At 43.7% G+C, this 21,794-nt stretch overlaps 2 protein-coding genes across 3 annotated transcripts; both read right to left on the bottom strand.

Annotated features, from left to right (window-relative positions):
* Window positions 1-8,305: 8,305 nt before the first annotated feature.
* tspan35 (tetraspanin 35) lies at window positions 8,306-13,472 on the bottom strand. Its single transcript, XM_046416649.1, has 8 exons — window positions 13,188-13,472; window positions 11,264-11,341; window positions 10,221-10,436; window positions 9,727-9,801; window positions 9,516-9,623; window positions 9,291-9,425; window positions 9,106-9,198; window positions 8,306-8,873 (listed from the first exon to the last, which is right to left on the bottom strand). Exons 2-8 carry the CDS (start codon window positions 11,318-11,320, stop codon window positions 8,814-8,816), a joined length of 744 nt encoding a protein of 247 aa, XP_046272605.1. The 5' UTR covers window positions 11,321-11,341; window positions 13,188-13,472; the 3' UTR covers window positions 8,306-8,813.
* A 2,066-nt stretch (window positions 13,473-15,538) lies between these two features.
* znf653 (zinc finger protein 653) lies at window positions 15,539-21,734 on the bottom strand. 2 transcript variants are annotated; one of them, XM_046416644.1, is made up of 10 exons: window positions 21,346-21,734; window positions 21,144-21,184; window positions 20,336-20,653; window positions 19,693-20,204; window positions 19,417-19,594; window positions 17,897-17,981; window positions 17,663-17,780; window positions 17,449-17,563; window positions 17,271-17,370; window positions 15,539-17,179 (listed from the first exon to the last, which is right to left on the bottom strand). In XM_046416644.1, exons 1-10 carry the CDS (start codon window positions 21,732-21,734, stop codon window positions 17,002-17,004), a joined length of 2,034 nt encoding a protein of 677 aa, XP_046272600.1. In that variant the 3' UTR covers window positions 15,539-17,001. The 2 variants fall into 2 exon arrangements, with proteins under 2 accessions (XP_046272600.1, XP_046272599.1); XM_046416643.1 differs by having other exon boundaries at window positions 20,336-20,674.
* Between the last annotated feature and the right edge of the window lie 60 nt (window positions 21,735-21,794).

The raw sequence follows: 21,794 nt of genomic DNA on the forward strand, positions 1-21,794 counted from the left end.
CATGGGTACTCCACAGCAACGACTCCTCTGGCCTCTAACTATGGATGTTGTCAGCGAAACAATCACCGTGACACTGCAGCGGGGACTGAGGTCTCTCCGGGATCTCATCTCTCGGTTTCATGTACAGTGCGGCTATGAGGAGCCTCACGGGCTGGTCGTTAACTTTACCTTTGGCAGACAGCGAGTAGCTGTCATTTCCATCACGAGGCTGCTGATGGCGATATTCAACATCGACGGAGCCGAGTAGCAGAGTGTATGGCGCTTAAGCGGGCCATGAGAGCTGCTTCCTCAACCTGAATCTCGTCCGAGTCCTTCATGAAACAGTCGCAGTGGGGAAGGCGAGGACTCCGAGGCAGCAGCTCCGTGTCCGTTGAATGGACGGCGCGCCTCCAGTGCCAAACCCTAAATGCTCCGTGCGCCCTGGACTCCTCTCACGGCTCTGATTCCGCCTCCCTCGTCAGAACGGCGCAGGACCTGCTGATCGAAATGTTAACCGAGATTTGCTCTGGCTGCCTTGGCTGTCCTCTTCCGGTTTTCCCGAAGCCGAGAATGCAGAAATGAACTCCTCCCCCCGCGTCAGACGAGAACCGAAATTTACTCTATTACCGGAAATTGAAGCATAAAGAACACGGGCACTCCACAGCAAGGACTCTCTCTGGCCTCTAACTGTGGAAGTTGTCAGTGAAACAATCCTCGCGACAAGTGGAACACAAACAGAGGAAAATGCATGCGGATGACAATGAGAATCGAGCACCTTGTCTGTCACTGTGTCAATAAAGAGAATAAATATTTCTGCCAATATTGCTCTGTTGTTGTGCTTTATTTTCTCAAGGAGAACACATCCTGGATCTTCCATTAAACCATTTCACTGATCTGTTGTCGTTTTCATTCAGCGCAGAACATATTGGCTTTAATAGTACACAAACAGAAATCTCTATATGTGTGTGAATATTCTCATTTAAACTGTATGTCGCGGGGGAAATTCAGCTTTCCCAGATGTCACACTCACATGATCATAATCCCGAAAACACACAGAGATGGAGCAGAAAAAACTTTATTACACAGGTGTTGGATATTAGACATCAGGTTTTCACAATCCTCCTTCCTTTCTGCAAGTTAAACGCTGACACACGCATGTAACGTGTAAGACAACACAGTCTTGTACTACGGTTTGTGCCAAAGCGTCCCCGCTGCTTTTACGCACGGACCAGGAGCGCTGTAATGTGTACAAACCAGCGCCGCGTGTTCAGTCAAACACTCAGCACCAAACATAAAGAGGGAGTCCCCAGTACAGATGAATCGTCTGTGACAGCAGCAGCTCCGTGTCCAGTGAATGGACGGCACGCCTCCGGTGTTGAACACTAAATGCTCCGCGCGCCCTGAGCTCCTCTCACTGCTCTGATTCCACCTCCCTCGTCAGACGAGAGCCCAAATTTACTCTATTAACGAGACTTGAAGCATAATGAACATGGGTACTCCACAGCAACGACTCCTCTGGCCTCTAACTATGGATGTTGTCAGCGAAACAATCACCGTGACACTGCAGCGGGGACTGAGGTCTCTCCGGGATCTCATCTCTCGGTTTCATGTACAGTGCGGCTATGAGGAGCCTCACGGGCTGGTCCTTAACTTGACCTTTGGCAGACAGCGAGTAGCTGTCATTTCCATCACGAGGCTGCTGATGGCGATATTCAACATCGACGGAGCCGAGTAGCAGAGTGTATGGCGCTTAAGCGGGCCATGAGAGCTGCTTCCTCAACCTGAATCTCGTCCGAGTCCTTCATGAAACGGTCGCAGTGGCGAAGGCGAGGACTCCGAGGCAGCAGCTCCGTGTCCGTTGAATGGACGGCGCGCCTCCAGTGCCAAACACTAAATGCTCCGTGCGCCCTGAACTCCTCTCACGGCTCTGATGCCGCCTCCCTCGTCAGAACGGCGCAGGACCTGCTGATCGAAATGTTAACCGAGATTTGCTCTGGCTGCCTTGGCTGTCCTCTTCCGGTTTTCCCGAAGCCGAGAATGCAGAAATGAACTCCTCCCCCCGCGTCAGACGAGAACCGAAATTTACTCTATTACCGGAAATTGAAGCATAAAGAACACGGGCACTCCACAGCAAGGACTCTCTCTGGCCTCTAACTGTGGAAGTTGTCAGTGAAACAATCCTCGCGACAAGTGGAACACAAACAGAGGAAAATGCATGCGGATGACAATGAGAATCGAGCACCTTGTCTGTCACTGTGTCAATAAAGAGAATAAATATTTCTGCCAATATTGCTCTGTTGTTGTGCTTTATTTTCTCAAGGAGAACACATCCTGGATCTTCCATTAAACCATTTCACTGATCTGTTGTCGTTTTCATTCAGCGCAGAACATATTGGCTTTAATAGTACACAAACAGAAATCTCTATATGTGTGTGAATATTCTCATTTAAACTGTATGTCGCGGGGGAAATTCAGCTTTCCCAGATGTCACACTCACATGATCATAATCCCGAAAACACACAGAGATGGAGCAGAAAAAACTTTATTACACAGGTGTTGGATATTAGACATCAGGTTTTCACAATCCTCCTTCCTTTCTGCAAGTTAAACGCTGACACACGCATGTAACGTGTAAGACAACACAGTCTTGTACTACGGTTTGTGCCAAAGCGTCCCCGCTGCTTTTACGCACGGACCAGGAGCGCCGTAATGTGTACAAACCAGCGCCGCGTGTTCAGTCAAACACTCAGCACCAAACATAAAGAGGGAGTCCCCAGTACAGATGAATCGTCTGTGACAGCAGCAGCTCCGTGTCCAGTGAATGGACGGCACGCCTCCGGTGTTGAACACTAAATGCTCCGCGCGCCCTGAGCTCCTCTCACTGCTCTGATTCCACCTCCCTCGTCAGACGAGAGCCCAAATTTACTCTATTAACGAGACTTGAAGCATAATGAACATGGGTACTCCACAGCAACGACTCCTCTGGCCTCTAACTATGGATGTTGTCAGCGAAACAATCACCGTGACACTGCAGCGGGGACTGAGGTCTCTCCGGGATCTCATCTCTCGGTTTCATGTACAGTGCGGCTATGAGGAGCCTCACGGGCTGGTCCTTAACTTGACCTTTGGCAGCAGCGAGTAGCTGTCATTTCCATCACGAGGCTGCTGATGGCGATATTCAACATCGACGGAGCCGAGTAGCAGAGTGTATGGCGCTTAAGCGGGCCATGAGAGCTGCTTCCTCAACCTGAATCTCGTCCGAGTCCTTCATGAAAAACAGTCGCAGTGGCGAAGGCGAGGACTCCGAGGCAGCAGCTCCGTGTCCGTTGAATGGACGGCACGCCTCCAGTGCCAAACCCTAAATGCTCCGTGCGCCCTGAACTCCTCTCACGGCTCTGATGCCGCCTCCCTCGTCAGAACGGCGCAGGACCTGCTGATCGAAATGTTAACCGAGATTTGCTCTGGCTGCCTTGGCTGTCCTCTTCCGGTTTTCCCGAAGCCGAGAATGCAGAAATGAACTCCTCCCCCCGCGTCAGACGAGAACCGAAATTTACTCTATTACCGGAAATTGAAGCATAAAGAACACGGGCACTCCACAGCAAGGACTCTCTCTGGCCTCTAACTGTGGAAGTTGTCAGTGAAACAATCCTCGCGACAAGTGGAACACAAACAGAGGAAAATGCATGCGGATGACAATGAGAATCGAGCACCTTGTCTGTCACTGTGTCAATAAAGAGAATAAATATTTCTGCCAATATTGCTCTGTTGTTGTGCTTTATTTTCTCAAGGAGAACACATCCTGGATCTTCCATTAAACCATTTCACTGATCTGTTGTCGTTTTCATTCAGCGCAGAACATATTGGCTTTAATAGTACACAAACAGAAATCTCTATATGTGTGTGAATATTCTCATTTAAACTGTATGTCGCGGGGGAAATTCAGCTTTCCCAGATGTCACACTCACATGATCATAATCCCGAAAACACACAGAGATGGAGCAGAAAAAACTTTATTACACAGGTGTTGGATATTAGACATCAGGTTTTCACAATCCTCCTTCCTTTCTGCAAGTTAAACGCTGACACACGCATGTAACGTGTAAGACAACACAGTCTTGTACTACGGTTTGTGCCAAAGCGTCCCCGCTGCTTTAACGCACGGACCAGGAGCGCCGTAATGTGTACAAACCAGCGCCGCGTGTTCAGTCAAACACTCAGCACCAAACATAAAGAGGGAGTCCCCAGTACAGATGAATCGTCTGTGACAGCAGCAGCTCCGTGTCCAGTGAATGGACGGCACGCCTCCGGTGTTGAACACTAAATGCTCCGCGCGCCCTGAGCTCCTCTCACTGCTCTGATTCCACCTCCCTCGTCAGACGAGAGCCCAAATTTACTCTATTAACGAGACTTGAAGCATAATGAACATGGGTACTCCACAGCAACGACTCCTCTGGCCTCTAACTATGGATGTTGTCAGCGAAACAATCACCGTGACACTGCAGCGGGGACTGAGGTCTCTCCGGGATCTCATCTCTCGGTTTCATGTACAGTGCGGCTATGAGGAGCCTCACGGGCTGGTCGTTAACTTTACCTTTGGCAGACAGCGAGTAGCTGTCATTTCCATCACGAGGCTGCTGATGGCGATATTCAACGTCGACGGAGCCGAGTAGCAGAGTGTATGGCGCTTAAGCGGGCCATGAGAGCTGCTTCCTCAACCTGAATCTCGTCCGAGTCCTTCATGAAACGGTCGCAGTGGCGAAGGCGAGGACTCCGAGGCAGCAGCTCCGTGTCCGTTGAATGGACGGCGCGCCTCCAGTGCCAAACACTAAATGCTCCGTGCGCCCTGAACTCCTCTCACGGCTCTGATGCCGCCTCCCTCGTCAGAACGGCGCAGGACCTGCTGATCGAAATGTTAACCGAGATTTGCTCTGGCTGCCTTGGCTGTCCTCTTCCGGTTTTCCCGAAGCCGAGAATGCAGAAATGAACTCCTCCCCCAGCGTCAGACGAGAACCGAAATTTACTCTATTACCGGAAATTGAAGCATAAAGAACACGGGCACTCGACAGCAAGGACTCTCTCTGGCCTCTAACTATGGAAGTTGTCAGTGAAACAATCCTCGCGACAAGTGGAACACAAACAGAGGAAAATGCATGCGGATGACAATGAGAATCGAGCACCTTGTCTGTCACTGTGTCAATAAAGAGAATAAATATTTCTGGCAATATTGCTCTGTTGTTGTGCTTTATTTTCTCAAGGAGACCAGTGGGTTCACTGGCAAACACAAACGAAATCACTGGAGACACATCCTGGATCTTCCATTAAACCATTTCACTGATCTGTTGTCGTTCTTTCATTCAACGCAGAACATATTGGCTTTAATAGTACACAAACAGAAATCTCTATATGTGTGTGAATATTCTCATTTAAACTGTATGTCGCGGGGGAAATTCAGCTTTCCCAGATGTCACACTCACATGAGTTTTGAACAATAAATTCAAAATTTTGCGTGTGTGTGAGTGAGTGGGTGTTGTTGGACTTTACTTAAACTGTGTCCTGTTGTATGTTTTCTATAATAACTGGTAAAGTCTGATCACAGTCACTGCACGTCTGTAGCTGTATTCCTCTGACTGCATGTCTCATCCCATTTGAAGTAGTAAAATCAACAAAGCATTTTCAATAAGAGGTACTTAAAGTAAACAAAGTGAAGTATTTCTGCTTGTTTGGGATTCTAGTTTTAGTTACCCTGGGGGTCCATGTTTCCAATCGGTTTCTTCAGAAATTTGAGGAGTTTTGGGATGGTCAAAAGGAGAAAAAAACAACGTGATCTGTAAATCTGTATACATATTTTAGGCGTTTTTCAAATGTCATGACATCTGAAAGTTGATTCAAATTCAAATCCAAATTCACAGTTTTCTTGTAAAGGTGAAAAAGCTGGGAACCACTAGTTTTAACTTCCACAACTTGTTGTGTATTATGAACTTGTGATTTATGGCTGAAGTGCTGCTGTCATGTAAAAGAAGTGGAGTAAAGAGGTGTAGTATCACTGTTCAGTATAGTGCAGTGGAAACATAAACCTAAAAGCACCTCAAAACCTGGCTGCACTTGTATGTTCTTCATTACTTTTGACTTCATGTTCCACCACAAGATGACTTTCTGAAATGTCTGACAACACTGGCAGAGGTGATCGTGTTTGTGAACAAGCCTGTACTTCCTCCTTGTGGTTGGACTGGGATACTGCACCAAGTCCGTCTGTCTGGTGGTCAAAGATTGCTGTGGCCTCACAAAACACAATTTAACTGCAACTCAAGGATCCATACATGAAATTCTAACAAAAATTTCATACATTTCAACGTCTAAATGTCCTCTCCTCTTCATCCTCTGCCCTCCTCTCCTCTTATCAAGTCAACATATGATCCATTATTTTATGTTGCTGTGTGTCCAGTTTTCCTCGTAGCTCTGTGTCTCTCCCTCCCTCTGTCGGTCTCTCTCCGTCCAGATCTACAAGCTGACCTTGATCTGGCCCTCTGACAAACCCAGTGTCTACTGTCAACATTTGCCCATGTCGTTCTTCTATGTAGTGCTATTATAATTAACTTGAACAACATCCATCCATCCATCCATTTTCTATGCCGCTTATCCGTCAGGGTCGCGGGGGAGCTGGAGACTATCCCAGCTGACTACGCATGTTTTTGGTATTGTGGGAGGAAGCCGGAGAACCTGGAGAAAACCCACGCATGCACAGGGAGAACATGCAAACTCCACATAGAAGGGCCCAGACTGGGATTCAAACCTGGAACCCTCTTGCTATGAGGCGACAGTGCTAACCACTGCACCACCATGCCGCCCACTTGAACAACATATCAGCTAAAAATTTTCAGAATTCCAATTAAAACAACCTGTCATGTTGTGATGAATGATGCTTGCATGTATGTTTCTTTCCCTCTCTCTTTCACCCTCTCTGTCTTGTCTACCTCTTCTTCCTCCCCTTCACCCAGCCGACTATCGGCAGGATGGTTCTCCCTTGTGAGCTGGGTGCTGCTCGAGGTTTCTTCCTGTTAAAAGGGAGTTTTTCCTTGCTTGCTTGCTTTCCTTGGGTTCAGGCTCTGGGTTTCTATAAAGCACCTAGAAACAATTTTGATTTGAAAAGGTGCTATATAAATAAAATTGAGTTGAATTAATAGGATAAAATGTTGAAGTGATGACAGTTTATACCCAAAACCCACCCTTTTATACCCAAAACGTCAACTTCACGGGGAAATCAAAATGTTTTCTGTCCATTATTCAACAGCATAAGTCAGGAGCAGAAGGGCAGACTGTGGCCATATTTCATATTTAGTCGCATGCTGAATTGATGACACTAATGTTGGGTGTCCACATTGAATCTGTGCTGATTGTTTCGATCTTCTGTGCTGTCAGGTTGAAGATGTGTGTGAAGCCTCCAACTTGTAGAATTTGCAGTTTCTTTCCAACAACAGCCATATTTGAAGCTTTGTAATCCACAACAAGCTCATTGGTTTGGCTCATGTTGAGCTTCAGATGGTTGTTGTTGCACCATGTGATTGAGCTCTGTCAGTCATTACATATAACATATGAGTCTGGACAGACATGGATGTGAACTGTGACTTGATTTGTGCGCAAAGGAATATAGTCGGTATTTGTAGTTTTCAGATATATAGTTGTGCTCCCCAGCACATCTATTGTGTAACCTCATCATAGTTCCCCTTTAACTAACAAAACAACTACGCTGTAGCAGGTGTCTTTATTCAAAGCAAAAAGAAAAAAAAGAGATTTTCATCAAAAGATATGATTCATTTGATTCAGTGACTGCTGCTAACCTAAGAAACCAGAGAAACTCATGATGCCAAAGTGGAGATTTTGGACTCACAACTTTCTTAATGGTGGCTGCTCCTGCATAAATGTAAGCTGTAGATGCAAAAGCCTGCTCAATTTCAAAGTCAGAGTAAATAACATTTGCTTTAAGTTACACATTAATGTCTACTGTTTTACTGTTTAATTGACCTAAACAGACAATTAGCTTGAGTATATGTGTTGTATATGTGTTGACGTTATCTTGTCTAAACAAAATCCTGACTGGGAAATCAGAGCTCATGTCTCCACTGTTGTTACAACAGTAGTTTCAGGCGAAGGGTGCCTGGTGATAATCCTCAGAAGCTCAAAATACACTTTAACCTCGTCCTTGCAGACAAATGCGTTTGTTGTCAGACCTACTTGCTTGTTCAAGCGTGATAAAGGAGGAAATAGAAGAATGATTTATAGTTACTTTTTAACAGTTTTTTAAATATAAATAAATAAACTCACCAGGGTCTTACAAATACTTTGCACTTTATTTCAAAATTGATCACCTTACAACATGTACATACACATAACAGATCATTTCTGTCACTGTTTCACAAGCTATATCATATCAGTGACATTCACAATAGTGGTTCCCGTGTCCAACATACCTACCTTTGTTTCACTATCACAATGAGAGAAGTCTTCATGTAATTCCTCATGAACTAACCGTTTGTTACAGGTAGTAGCCCTGCTTGACCTTTGCAATAATCTCTGGTGAAGTAGATGGTGTGTAGCAAGTGTAGTACAGAAGTATAGAAATAGATCATGTACATTCATGTATGGGATCTGTTAGATAGACTTAAATGTATTAAAAATAGATTCGTTATATCTTTCAGTAATTCTGATTGCACAAAATCTGAAAAGAATAAATCAAGACGATGAGGCATTTCTGTAGGATAAAGATGTAGCCCTTCACTCCTCTACAGGCCATAATAGGGACTAAAAACTGTTCTGTCTAAAGCCTTCGCCATTTGCAGTTAGGCACTCCGGGATTTTATTTTGCAGAAAAGGATCATGGAGACAGCCATGGCACATATCTGAGGAGAACATACATATTATTAAAATATTAAAAAGCAATGCAAGTAAACGTGTACTTAAAAAAAAGTTGAGTTGTTTGTAATTAGAAACCTCTTAAACATCTCATGCTAGATACATTTTTTTTTTATCTCACATTCATACCAAGATAGTAATCATCAGATGCTGAACAGGCCTTCATCTATGGTCATTGCAATCTAAATGAAACACGCAAATGTATAGTGAAGGCTGTACCTCCAGAACCGCAATTCCCAGGGCCACTCCTACAATAACCACTGTGTTGTCATCAATCAGCTGCTTGATCTTTGGGAAGCAGCCAGTTGCTGCCTGGGGAAAATAAAAAGGTAGAATAAATGAATTCAATTTTGAATTGTGCCTGTGGATGCTTTTGTTGTTCCTACAGCTTCCAAAGCCCATACCATCGCATCAGCCAATGTTTGATTACATGGGTTGTCAGTGTCTCCACAGCACTGCGGTGGGTATCGTTGATTGTTCGCCACATAATATGGAGAGCCCACGAAGTCTGAGGCGTTGTAGAACCCACAACATTTCAACTAATGTGGATGTAAAGAGAGTACATGTTACACAAAGCATCAGTGAAATGGTTCATCACGTTCTGCAATTTGTTCAACAGGTTCACATACTGTGCTCATTGTAGTATTCCACAGTCCTGTGACGTCAGCATTTGCTCCGTAGTCCTTCTTTATGTTCTGAACTGCTGCTGTGCCAAACTGGTTAAACAACTGGTCAGCCTAAAAGACAAGCATTCAGTAGCTTTTGGATCCCAGAGGTAGTGTTTGTCATGGCAATATAGCCACTGGTATTCTGTGTGAAAAAGATCCTTAGTTTACTTACCAAAGGTCTGAATACCAAGATCACTACTGCTCCTGCAACCTCGGCTATGAAGACCAGCAGGACTATGATAAAAAACTAGGAAAAAGATCAAAATGTCAAACATTTTATTAGAATGGGCTTTTTAAAACCAACATCTTCCATGGGTAAAATGTTACATAAATTGAGCCAAAGAAGTTTGCACAATGCTGATTAAGCCATCGAGTAAATCTGTATTTCACAGTATACTGGAATTTTTAAATCTGGAGTCTGTGACAACTAGTGATGCTCTCTCCCTGGGGTATTTTGTCCTTAGTATCAGTGTGAGGTTGGACTTAGGGTTAGGATATGTTGTTTGATGTAAGTCCAGAAAGACAGCCTATTCAGGGTAGGGAGAAAATGTATTTTTGGTGCAACGAGCCGTCGGAAAACAGCTGTCAGACAAATGGGCTTTAAGTGCAATGAGACATTTATGTATCTTCTGTGCAGAACACCAAACTATTCCGTTAAGAACCTACCAGCAGCAGCATGCACCTGCTTTCTCTGATGGCTCCACAGCAGCCCAGAAATCCGATGACGAGCAGGAGCGCTCCTATCGCGATCAGTAGGTAGCCCACGTTGAGCACCTGACTGAGCTGTGCTGGTGCATTTTCGATTTTCCCAAGAAAGCCGAGGATGGAGCCGCTGTCCACCTTAACCCAGATCCCGACACCAAGTATGGCAGCACCCGCCAACTGAGGAATGGGGGAGGAGGAGACAACAAAAGTGGATAAGATAAGATAAGAAAAGATAAGATAATATAAGATAATATAAGATAAGATAAGATAAGATAATCCTTTATTAGTCCCATAACTGGGAAATTACAGTGTTACAGCAGCAAACAGGATATAGAGGGTGCAAAGCATGCAGGGATAAGGGAAGGATGTGCATTCAAAAAAAAGAAAAAAAAGTGTGGAAAATTTTAAGGATTAAAGGGAAAACTCCCCAATTTTACATGTCACAGACAAGGACATTTACATTTATTAGGACATTGTAATGAAAGATCAGTTGCATTATGGGATTTTTTTCAGTATTTTAGAGCTTGACCCGTGTTAGGACTGTAAGTCAGGATAAAATGCCCTCTACAGCTTTCGGTGTGGCCATTCTTTCTTTTAACCAGGAGCTCACAAGTCCTTCATGGAAGGGCAATACTAAATTGCTGTAGTGGCCTTTAAAATAATGTTTCTCCACTGAGGTATTTCTGTCAAGTAAAAAAAACAACAAAAAGAACAACCTTTTGAACAGCTGCATCAAGCAGAGATGATGTTTTACATTTTATATATTTTGATACTTGTAATCAAATCCAGTCTTCCAGGAATCATAAAAGTCTCCCACTGACTCATTTCTGTGTCACAAAGTTGCCATTTCTCTTTGGAATTAGCTTTGCATGGAAGGATTGCTTCATCTGTCACTCTGAAACCTACTGTTGAAGCACATGGAAGTAAAAAGTGAAAGAGGCAGTGTTTCCTCTGGAAAATAAAATCACAGTCTGAAGTATATTTAAGTAATGGTTAAAACTTACAAAGATGATGCCATTGAAGACAAACATCATGACCTTGAGGAATCCAAAACATCCCATTTTCGGTGCAGATTGTTTTGCCTACACAGAGAAAAAAAACATCATGTTGAATACATTGGTCATCTAATACTGTTTCATGTTATTTTTAGGCCCATGATTTTCATACAGCGTGTCTCCTAAAAATTTTATACGGTAATTTAATCTTTTTTTCTCTTTTTTTAATCTGCAAATATCTGAATTCATCCATTCTAACACATCACAGTCATTTGTTTCCACAGCATTAGTCATTTCGATGATGTGTTTCACTATGTCATTATGGACTGCCATTTAGATGACAAATTAACAGTGCGATTGTGTTGTTTCTTCTGTGAGGTGGAAGAGGTGAAACCACCTGCCACTTTCCTTTGTAAGTTAATAACTTGTGTTTCTCAAACACTCAGAGTGCGCTGAGCCTTTTTATTTCCATTCTGAGTATATTTACTGTGCACATACTGCATAACATGGAACTTAGGTGAGGACTTTGTTTATTTTAGAATAATGAGGATAGACAGATGGCAAATGAGGAAGTAGGCCTATGGCTCTCTGCATTTTCTGTTTTCACAAAGCCAGTGGTATGCAAACGAGGAAAAGGAACCAAACAAGTTACATATTTACACTATTGACATGGAAATGTCACTTCTCGCTGCATTTTTGTATTTAAACCTTTTGCCACAGTATTTGAAAATCATAAACAAAAATGATATAGTTGAAGTAATATGTACCCAAAAAGGAACAAAGACACTAGTGTGAGTATTTGCATAGAAAACTCTGCGGCCAGCCAGCTCATACATCACACCCAGTACTTGAGTTAGACTGTGAAGCTAATGCCAAGGACCATCGGCGGTACCTTACAACATAAGGACTCATTAACTACCTCAGTATATGTTGACACATGCGTACACCATAGGTTCTCATTAGGATGTTTTTCAAGTGTGCTCACACACATACATAACACATTTTCTTTGTTCATCAAACACAGACACACACACTCAGTGTATCCAAAATCTCTCCAAATCTTCTCTTCCTACCACCTTTTACAACCTCTACTGTTCTAGAGTCAGATTGCCACTTCCAAATATGTGTGAAAACCTCCCAGAGAAGAAACAGTGCCCATTGTGTGGCTTGACAAAACAGAGAAATAGTTATCCCGACAACAGTGACTGGGCAGAACCCTTTTATGTGTAGCAACAGGTTGCTTTCTGAGAACTGGGAATCTCCCTCATGGGTTCCTCTCACTATTGTTTCATTCGTACTTTCCTATCTGCTCACATATGAAATAAATCCAAAACTGGAAGCGGACTGTCAGTTCATTTGGCCTGTCTCTGCTGTTAAATTAAAGCTGGTTGTCATCAAGTTAATCATACATTCAGGGCCCAGGATGCTCTTAGAAGCATAACGAGTGGTTGCCTTGACTCCCCAAACTCCCCCTATCAGTTCACTCCTCCAAGCTTTTCTCACTTCCTTATGGTCAGTAATTGCACTCTGACACTCAGAAGTCATCCTGGTGATGTATTAACTGAATGGAGTCACATGTAAGTCTCAAAGTGGCTCAACAGTGACAGAAAAAAGGTAGTAAGCACTTCTGTTATGTCCAACACTGTACTGTATGTGTTAATTATGTGACTGCATACACCACCACTTTTTTTGATGGTGTTAGATTGGCAAAAACCTCATGAGTTGCCCATCTTCCATCAAAAACACAGACAGACAAATCTCAAAGGACGCCATTGAGCAGAATAATTGCAGGCAGGTCTCTCAGGAGACAAAGGATCATTGTTGGACAGATCCGTCCCTATGTTGGTACAGCTCTTGAAAAACAACCAAAACGTTTACAACTCACAAGGATAAGCTTCTGTTTAAGTTAAGTTAAGTCTCTCTGTTATCTTACCTTTTACAGGAAATAAGGACTTGCTCGGAGACTGGATCACTGCTACAAGTCCCTCACTGTGGTGATGGAGGCTGCTGTTGTGGGAGCAGGCTGACTGTGAGATAACAGGAGTACAGGCGCGTATTACTCTTCTGTCCTGTGAAAATGACACAGAGTATACCCTCCCACTTCCTGTGTTTCTCTGGCTTCGTTAGATTTGAAGAGCCTCTGAGTAACTTTTTCAGCTTTCTGCTTTTATTTTGAGGCTGCCGGCTGGTTGTAAGTACGAGACAGGAGGGGGAGAGCGGGTGGGTGTGACCAAAGCAGCTGAGTAATACCGTATATCACCATGGAGTCACTCCTGAGGGACAGGGGGAGGGCATGGGAGGAGACACCTGTATGTAGTCACACCAGCCCTTTAACACGCATATGTGCCTCTGCTTCAAGGTGTTAATTTGAACACAGTTTGTAAATATGGCAAAATAATGTGAGCATTTACGATTGTAACCTTTTGTAATTAGTAACTACACTGAAAAATTCAATCCATGTGTTCCAGTCTGGTTTCAGATTCAAACACAGAACTGCTGTTTACACAGCTCTAATCAGAGTAATTAATAATCTTAACATCAACAGTGACTCAATGAAATTATCTAAGTGCTAACAGCAAGATGTATTTGAAGTATTAATGTACCAGTCTGGGCCTTCTGGCTAATAGCTAACGTCATTAGATGGTTAGGCAGAAATAGCACGTCACTGCTGCTTGTTTGAACAACCTTATATACATCTTCACTTGTAGATACATATGAGGGGGTGTGATATGATTAAAAGGAGGGGAAAGAACCAACGGCAAAGTTCTGATACGCAAATCTGTTTTTCCTTTTTGGACATTTTCTCTAATCTTTGATTTTTGGTGAGATGTGGACATTTAGTGATGTGACACGTTTAGAGGTAAAAATAAATCAGTCAACTTGGTGGAGCTGTTAACAACTCAGAGACATGAAGGACTTCAGAACCCAAAAAGGTCAGAAACCACTACTTTAATGTTTAACAGTGTGCTGTATTTGAAAAGTTTGATCCACTGTATGAAATCATCTTAAAAATAGCCTAAGTAAAGTAAATAAATAAATAAATGTAGAAGAGAAGAAATTAAAGTATTTCCTTCCAAAATTTACTGGAGAGGAAGTAGGGTATAAAATTCTGAGAAAGCTCTGTATAGCACAGAACAGCATACTAATTTTAGTTTTCTTAACAGACGGACGCGTGTCGCCGCCTGCTGGCGGAAGGGGGAAGAGGGTGCGCGAAAAAGAAATGGCCGCGGCAGGGAAAGGGGAGGCTTACTCCCTCCTCCATGGACTTGCTGCCTTTAAGTAACAGCACCCTCCTTCTCCCTGCAGCAGTTATCCACTCCCCTCCATTAATGTTGTAAAACAAAGAAAAAAAAGTCAGTTTTTGAAATCGGACAATACTTTTGTTATTGAGCTACTTGCAAACAGTAGCTTATAAAACAATCTCACAATAAGGTCCATTTTCTACCTGTACTTGAGAGCATCCTGACATAGGTAGGGATGCTGTGGCAGGGTGTGTTTTTTCCAAGGAGGGGCAAAATTAAAGAAGTTCTTTACTTGATGATGTGTTGGCGGTGTGCTGATCTGCACTAACCACAACAGAGCCGAATGTACTCTTTGATAATCACACATACAAATAACAGAAAGGCTTCAGCTCATTCAAAACACTTCTTGTGGACATACAACATAATACTCCAGTACTCAAATCACTCCCACTTCAAAAGTCTCCCTGTACAATCCCCCCAGACCTTTCAGGTTGTCTGGTTTTGCATCTGTGTGTGACCCACGTCTGCGTCAAAATGCAGGGTTTCCAACATCTATTTGAGACAATTTTTCTAAAATGTAGTGCATGGAGTTTACTTGGAATGAAATGCTAATTTAAATAAAATTCACACTCTTTGCCCTTCCGACTCATGGCCTCATGTTTCTTACCCTGCACAGTGTGACAATGCTTTAAAATGGGGATAAATGAGAAGAGAGAGAGAGAGAAAGACAGGCGAAAATTATCAACTCAACTGCAAAAGAAGGGAGAAGGACAGATGATTTACAGCAACATGGCAGTAATGATCAATCAGTTGCTGATCAGACACATACAAACATCAAACAAACAACATCAGCATAATTCAGCTGAAAGGCACCAGCTTTCTGTGGGTTAATTTTATGACTAGGCGTTTTGACACTTGTGCTTTTCATGCCTTTTCTTCCCATTTATGCGCACAGCACCACTAGTGTCACACACACACACCATATTAGTACCGATTTTGCGTCAAACAAATCTCTCAGAAAAAGATACAATACAAATAGGAGTCATGTTCACGTATTTTAGTGATTCATCAGTTAACTAAACTGACAGGACACAGAAAAAGTGCATTTGCTTCGAAGCTATAACACAAATACGACACAAGAAATGAACGCAAGAGGACTGAGGTGAACTTTCCTGAGAAACTGTCACATTAAACTCACAGGATTTCTCACTGGTGCCTGTGAGTCAGGACACTGGGAGGATGGAGAAAAAAAAAAAGATCAAGACTGGCTGGCCCACACAACAGATGCTCATCTTCAGAGTGACTGAAATGGAGAGACGTAACATCACTCATGATGGCGTATTAATGGACCAGTCAACTATATTTAAACTGTACATAATCTGTATTGGATCATAATAGTGTTTTGCATGTTTTAAAACCAAACAAATAACGTGTTCATCTTAACATCACTGCAGAACACTTTGCAAGGCCTACATTTTTTTACTTCAATGGGAAATATTTTTTATGACTCATGTTACTCACCATTCGCTAACGCCCCCACCCCAAGTAATCTTTGAAACAATGGGTTATTTGCTTTTAGATACAGGAATAAATAAGCAGGCATCTCATTTCTAGCTGGCGGAAATGACAACTGTAGCTGGAAGATTTTATCAGCCATAACTAGCTAGCTAAGCTAACATGAGCTACATGAGCGCTACGCTTTTGAATGTCTCAAAGGGACTCAAAAAAGAACCCAGTAAAAGTTTCACATGAATGTGATGGTAACACATGTGAAAAGACTGAAGGCTGAAGCTACACATCCCAGGCAAAAAGCCATCATCCTCACCAGTCGGTGTTCCATACAGAAGATATGGAAATAAACAGCGCTGTCTTTGTATTGCAGCGCAAGAGCTCATTCATCCAAGTATTTACTATATCAGGTGTATGTATGATCAGACTGTTAATTTGTTCTAACATTCTGCTTAACAGTAGCTGCTCGGTCAGATTTTTTTGCTCTGCCTGTATTTTCTTATTTTCTTTGTACTTTACTGTGACAATTCTGGGCATCAACCTCTGGCTGGTGGATGTGTCAACCCCCACCAGTGCAAGATGCAAGATCAGGACTCTATAAAAACATACTGACCACATTGCTCCATCTCATGGACCCGGGGAGGAGGGGCTAACTTTCAATGGTGTGTTTACAAACAGCAACAGAGAAATCCTGCACAGTACGCCTTTAAGACTATGAGCTGAGGGAGGCGTACAGCAGACCGTCAACAGGACATCACCAGTCACCAGTCGATGAAGCTTTTCCCATGTTTGGGCCCTGTAGTGTAAAACAGCTTGTGGCCTGCACAGCTGTTTGGCTGGCCCACTTTTGCCTTCATCCACTGCTTGTGTGTTCACAGGTTCATATCGTCTTGGACATGAGAGGCGAGATGAACTCACTTTACTGGAAGCCTACCCTTTGGTTGTCCAGACACAAGCTGTACTTGTTGTTTCTCCTGTCACCAGTGTCTAAACATGTCAGGTTGCCTGCTTGTCAGGGTGACTCTTCAGCTTGTGGAATTTAACACTGTCCAGCTTCTCGAACCTCTTCTCACAGAACTCGCAGGTGTAGTTGTAGTGAGCCTCGGGAGTGTGTTTCTTCATGTGCCAGTTCAGGGACGCACGCTGACGACACTGGTAGCCACAGATTTCACATCTGACAGATGACATGGGTGAGAAAACAGAGGAGTGATAATTGTGTATGGGACATGCTGTTCTGTCATCTGTTTTCAGCTTTTCTCACTTACTGGAGTGGTGTTTCTCCCGTGTGAGTCCGCCGGTGAACCTCCAAGTGATTCTTACGTTTGAAAGATTTTCCACATGTCTCGCAGATGAAATCTCTGACCCCTGTGAAGAGATTCTGTTACATTTGGATGTTTAGGAGGATGAGATTCACACATGACAAGTGTGTCTTTGTGAGCCCACCTGAATGGATGATCATGTGGCGATGCAGGTGGTTTGACAGGTAGAACTTTTTCCCACAGCCTGGATGGGGGCAGACCTTGGTCCTTCCCTTCCTGTGAACGAGGTTGACGTGATTCTACAGAGAGAGGGAAGTGAACGAGAATTTATTTTAATCTTCAGCTCAACATACTGAAGCCGAAATGTAAACTATGAATGAAAGAAGCTGCTGTTTTACCTGAAAGCTGCTAATGGCTACATAGACCTGACTGCAGCCCTCATACGGACAGTGAAACATCTTGAGCATCCCATCTGCCTCGATGACGGGGCCTCGCCTGTTTCTCTTTGACCTGACGCTGCAAAAACAGACGGTGCAGACTCAAGTTCACAATAACAAGAGGACAACATCAGTGATCTCTTCTGAGCAGACTTCAAATCCCCCTCAGTGTGCCTGAGTACGTGGACCACTAACCTGCTGAGACTCCGATGCAGCTCTCTGTCACTACCCAGCTCCAAAGCATGAACAGAGGGCTGCAGCAGCTGTTTGTCACTCAAACCTGCAAAGGAACAGTGTTAAAACTGATCATATGGGCTGACTGAAAGCCCCATTTTCCTCATTTCTCTTCAGTGGAGGTTTGAGTGACATATAATCAGATGCTTCATGTATATCATGACGTGTTTGTTTCCATTGCACTTTGTCAAAAGATTAAAAACTTCTGATTTCTGACATTTCCAATCCTTTCCATGTTTTTTTTTAACGTGCAAATTAAGAATTCATGTTGCGTTTATTGAAAATCTGTTTACAGCATAAACCCTCAATATGAACTAAACATATAAATAAATTCTATTAGGAACAGTGTTGGGTCACACCCACACTCAGGTAAAAATGAAATTATATTTTGCTCTGTGTCATGTCATCAGTAAGTACCTTTACATGCACCCTTGTGTCCCTGATACGACAAATGCTGGTTTTATGTTGTTTAATCACATATATGACTTCACTTTAATTTCAGGGTGTAAAATATCTCTAGCTTTACCATTGAATCTCTTGCACAAACAGCCACAGTATTCTGGGTCTTAGCACAGATGGAATGATAGGATGTTAGCATGGAAAATAAATAACTGCCCAGCTATTCATGACCATGTATAGGTCCACTGCGTATGATCCTTTTAGCAAATGAACCAGATTAGTCACAAAATACAAAAACCAGCCACAACAAAACCACTGACAGGTGAAGTGAATAAAATTAATCATCTGAGTACAATGCAGTGTTCTCCAGGGAAACCTTGGATAATGTACCCTGTCACTTTTTGAAAACAGCTCAGGAATGTCTCAAGGACCACAACAACAGCCTTCAGACTCCCCAGATTCCAACCTGACTGAGAATCTGTGGGAATCCAACAGAATGAGCCGAACCCACCTTCACTGCACAGGATCCAGAGGATCCAACACTCCAATGCAGCTGACCACAAAATACCCCCAGAGGTCCTATGTCCCGTCCCCTGACGGGTCAGATGGTGGCAGGGTGGATTCAGCTTATTCCAGTGCATCCCACAGATTCTCAATCAGGTTGGGATCTGGGGAGACTTTTAATGTTGTGGCTGATGGGTGTAAGTGGCAGCCAGTAGTTTCAACTAATGATTTAACCAATGACAGTCTTACAGTGTCAGTCTGCATTTGAGCATGAAATACAGCATGGCATTACACACATGTGACTTTTTTTGATGTGTAAAACTAAAAACAAAATTCTTCTTCGTCTTCTGCACCTTAAGTGGCTGCCTAGCTTTCACATACCTACAAACAACATTCAGTCTAGTGTCTCTGTGCACACAAGCTCTCTGGAATCACCCTTCATGAACTGTGCACTTGGACCAGCCCTGTGCGATCTGCAAGTGCCATATTTGGATTCACATCCCCAGTTGCATTTTTAGCAGCACTCAAAAAAAAAAACACTTTGTAAAAAAGCAGTGCCAGTTCTGAACGTAGCATACCTGTTATGGAGTCTTCGTCCTCTGCTGTTCTGAGTTTTGAGTCTGATGCGCAAACCTGGTTGTAGGTGACACCCCCAATGACAGTGCAGGTGACTTCCTCCACGTTTGCGCTGCCCATGTTGAGCTGGATTCCCTCTGAGGCCAGCGCCTCGTAGCTGGGGCCAGTGATGATAATTAACTGGTGTTGGGAAAGAAAAACAAAACAAAACACTAAAACACACAACAGCACACTCCTCAATGTATAGCAACATATCTACGAGGTACTTAGACACTTACCTGTGAGCCTTCCAAAGTGTTCCTCTGGTCAGGGATCTCGCAGCTGGTCACTACTGTCTGCAGAGACTGAGGTTCAAACAGTTCGCTCTGCTCTTGCATGGGCGGCGGGACTGACAGCTCCGGCTGAGCTCCCAGCGGGACTGAGCCACTCAAGCTCTGTGACAACACCGAGTCCTCGTTTGTCTTCTCCAGTTTATCAGCTAAGGACGCTGTCACAGTAACACAGTCGTAACCATGTGGTACAGTCCTGATCTCCTCCTCTCCCCTGTTTCTGTCTCTCCTCACATCCTCAGTCTCCTCAGTCTCCTCCTCCGTGGGGATGGAGGTAAATGCTGCAGGGGCGGAGCCTTGCTGTCGCTCCATGACCATCTCCATCTCCCAGACAGGCTGTCCTGTCAGGGGAACACCCTTGGAAGAGGCCTCTATGCAGGGCTGGTTTGGAGCTGCAGTCTGTTCTGTGTGGCTCATGTTGGTATGTTGTACCTCAGAAACATCCAAGTTTTCTTCCACATCTACAGAAAAGCAGATAAACATTAGGAATGCAGGACGTACCAGTTACGAAAAAACATTACATGATATCAGCAGTGAAAGTTGTTTCTAAATGACTTCAAATGAGTCAAAGAATAAAGTGTTCATTTTGCACCTTGGAACTGCTTGTGAGACTCCTTCCTCCTCTTCCTGCTCACCACACCTTTAGCCACAGGCACGTCTGCTTTCGCAGCATTCTCTCCATCTCCTTCTCCATTCACTTCAGCTTCATGTTCAGAGTCACTTGCCTCCCTCGGGGGTGAGAAAAGGTATTGCACAAATGAGTGGTTTGAGTCACACTGCCAGATGGCAGAGGTGGAGAAGTTGAGCTGGGGCTCCAGGGCTCTGAGCTGAGGCTCATGTGGGCAGGAGTGGGAGTGCTCCTGGTACCAACACACCAGGCTCTTGAGGCTGGAGACACGCTCCTTCCTGCCTGGGAAACAACAGAGATCAGCTGAAAGAACAATCCCAGATGAGTGAATAACAGGACTCGTGGAGGATTTTGTCAGATTTCACTCTATATGAATCTATGCTACTTTCTTTATGTATCACCATGCAGAATGGAGCATGCATCTACTTGTGGATGAGAAGATAGCTAATTAACTAAGCTAAGTTCTGTATGTTTCCTTCTTCGCAGTGATAAGTTGTAGTCTGGTAGAAAGAAAAGTCTGTGGATTATTTTGAGCAACCAGGTCATGACTTCTGGAAAGAGACCATTGAGTTTTATGAATGTACTTTTTGGTGCTTTGAGCACAGTGTAAAGGTCTAACATCAAACCAAAGTACAGATATATCTGCAATAACATAATACATATCAACTTGGGCAATTTTTCTGTAGAATTATTACGTCATAATTGTGACTTTAAAAGTAATACATTAGTATCTTGTTTTAATTTGAAATAAGATGCCAATGGCACCACTCACCTTTTTTCTGTTTTACTGAAACATCTGCAGTAATCTTGTTCCTGTAATGGAAAAACACGTTAATGCGAACAATAACTGCTGAGGTTAAACAGAATAAAACACCTACTCAGTGAAGCTGAGTGAAGAGCGTACCATTTGTGCGGTCTGAATGATGACGTTAGCCTGTGAAAAATAGCCTGAACACGGTTTAGACTAGGCTTACCCGCAGTACTTCTGCTGGTATTTTTCTCCATACGTGGAATTGAGCAGGATAAGATACTCTGCCAGTCCAGCATCGCTCAGGCTGGTCCGCCTGCGGAGCTCACTCCACAGCTTGTGCGACTCTCCCAGGTACACTCTCCTCACATCGTACTTCTTCCGGGATTCAAGACGCCTCTGAGCTCGGTCGGAATCTGTGAGTCTGGGTCGTCCTCTGCAACGCCTCAAAACACCTCTTCCTTGGTCCCCAGCTTGGTCGGCGTCCAGGGCAACTTCCAACTCTGTTAGGGTCTGCGCCATCTTGAACACAGCAGCTGATGTTGTGATTATCCGACATCCCGGAAGTTGTCGGATTAAACAGGAAGCACTGATACAGACACATTTTCTGCTCATCCTCCCAAACCCGGGGGTTAGTGAACTTCATCATAACAGTGCCCAACACAGTTGTACAAC

The sequence above is a fragment of the Scatophagus argus genome, chromosome 16, assembly GCF_020382885.2.
Source record: "Scatophagus argus isolate fScaArg1 chromosome 16, fScaArg1.pri, whole genome shotgun sequence".
In the NCBI taxonomy this organism is placed as follows: domain Eukaryota; kingdom Metazoa; phylum Chordata; class Actinopteri; family Scatophagidae; genus Scatophagus; species Scatophagus argus.

Coding starts and splice junctions, on each gene's coding strand:
- tspan35 (XM_046416649.1), bottom strand. CDS start 11,320: ATGGGATGTTTTGGATTCCTCAAGGTCATGATGTTTGTCTTCAATGGC. Junction 10,437..11,263: donor TCTTCAATGGCATCATCTTT/GTAAGTTTTAAC, acceptor CCCATTCCTCAG/TTGGCGGGTGCTGCCATACT. Junction 9,802..10,220: donor GCAGGTGCATGCTGCTGCTG/GTAGGTTCTTAA, acceptor TCTTTTTCCTAG/TTTTTTATCATAGTCCTGCT.
- znf653 (XM_046416643.1), bottom strand. CDS start 21,734: ATGAGCAGAAAATGTGTCTGTATCAGTGCTTCCTGTTTAATCCGACAA. Junction 17,982..19,416: donor GGACGAAGACTCCATAACAG/GTATGCTACGTT, acceptor GTTCCTTTGCAG/GTTTGAGTGACAAACAGCTG. Junction 17,564..17,662: donor TAGCCATTAGCAGCTTTCAG/GTAAAACAGCAG, acceptor CTCTCTCTGTAG/AATCACGTCAACCTCGTTCA.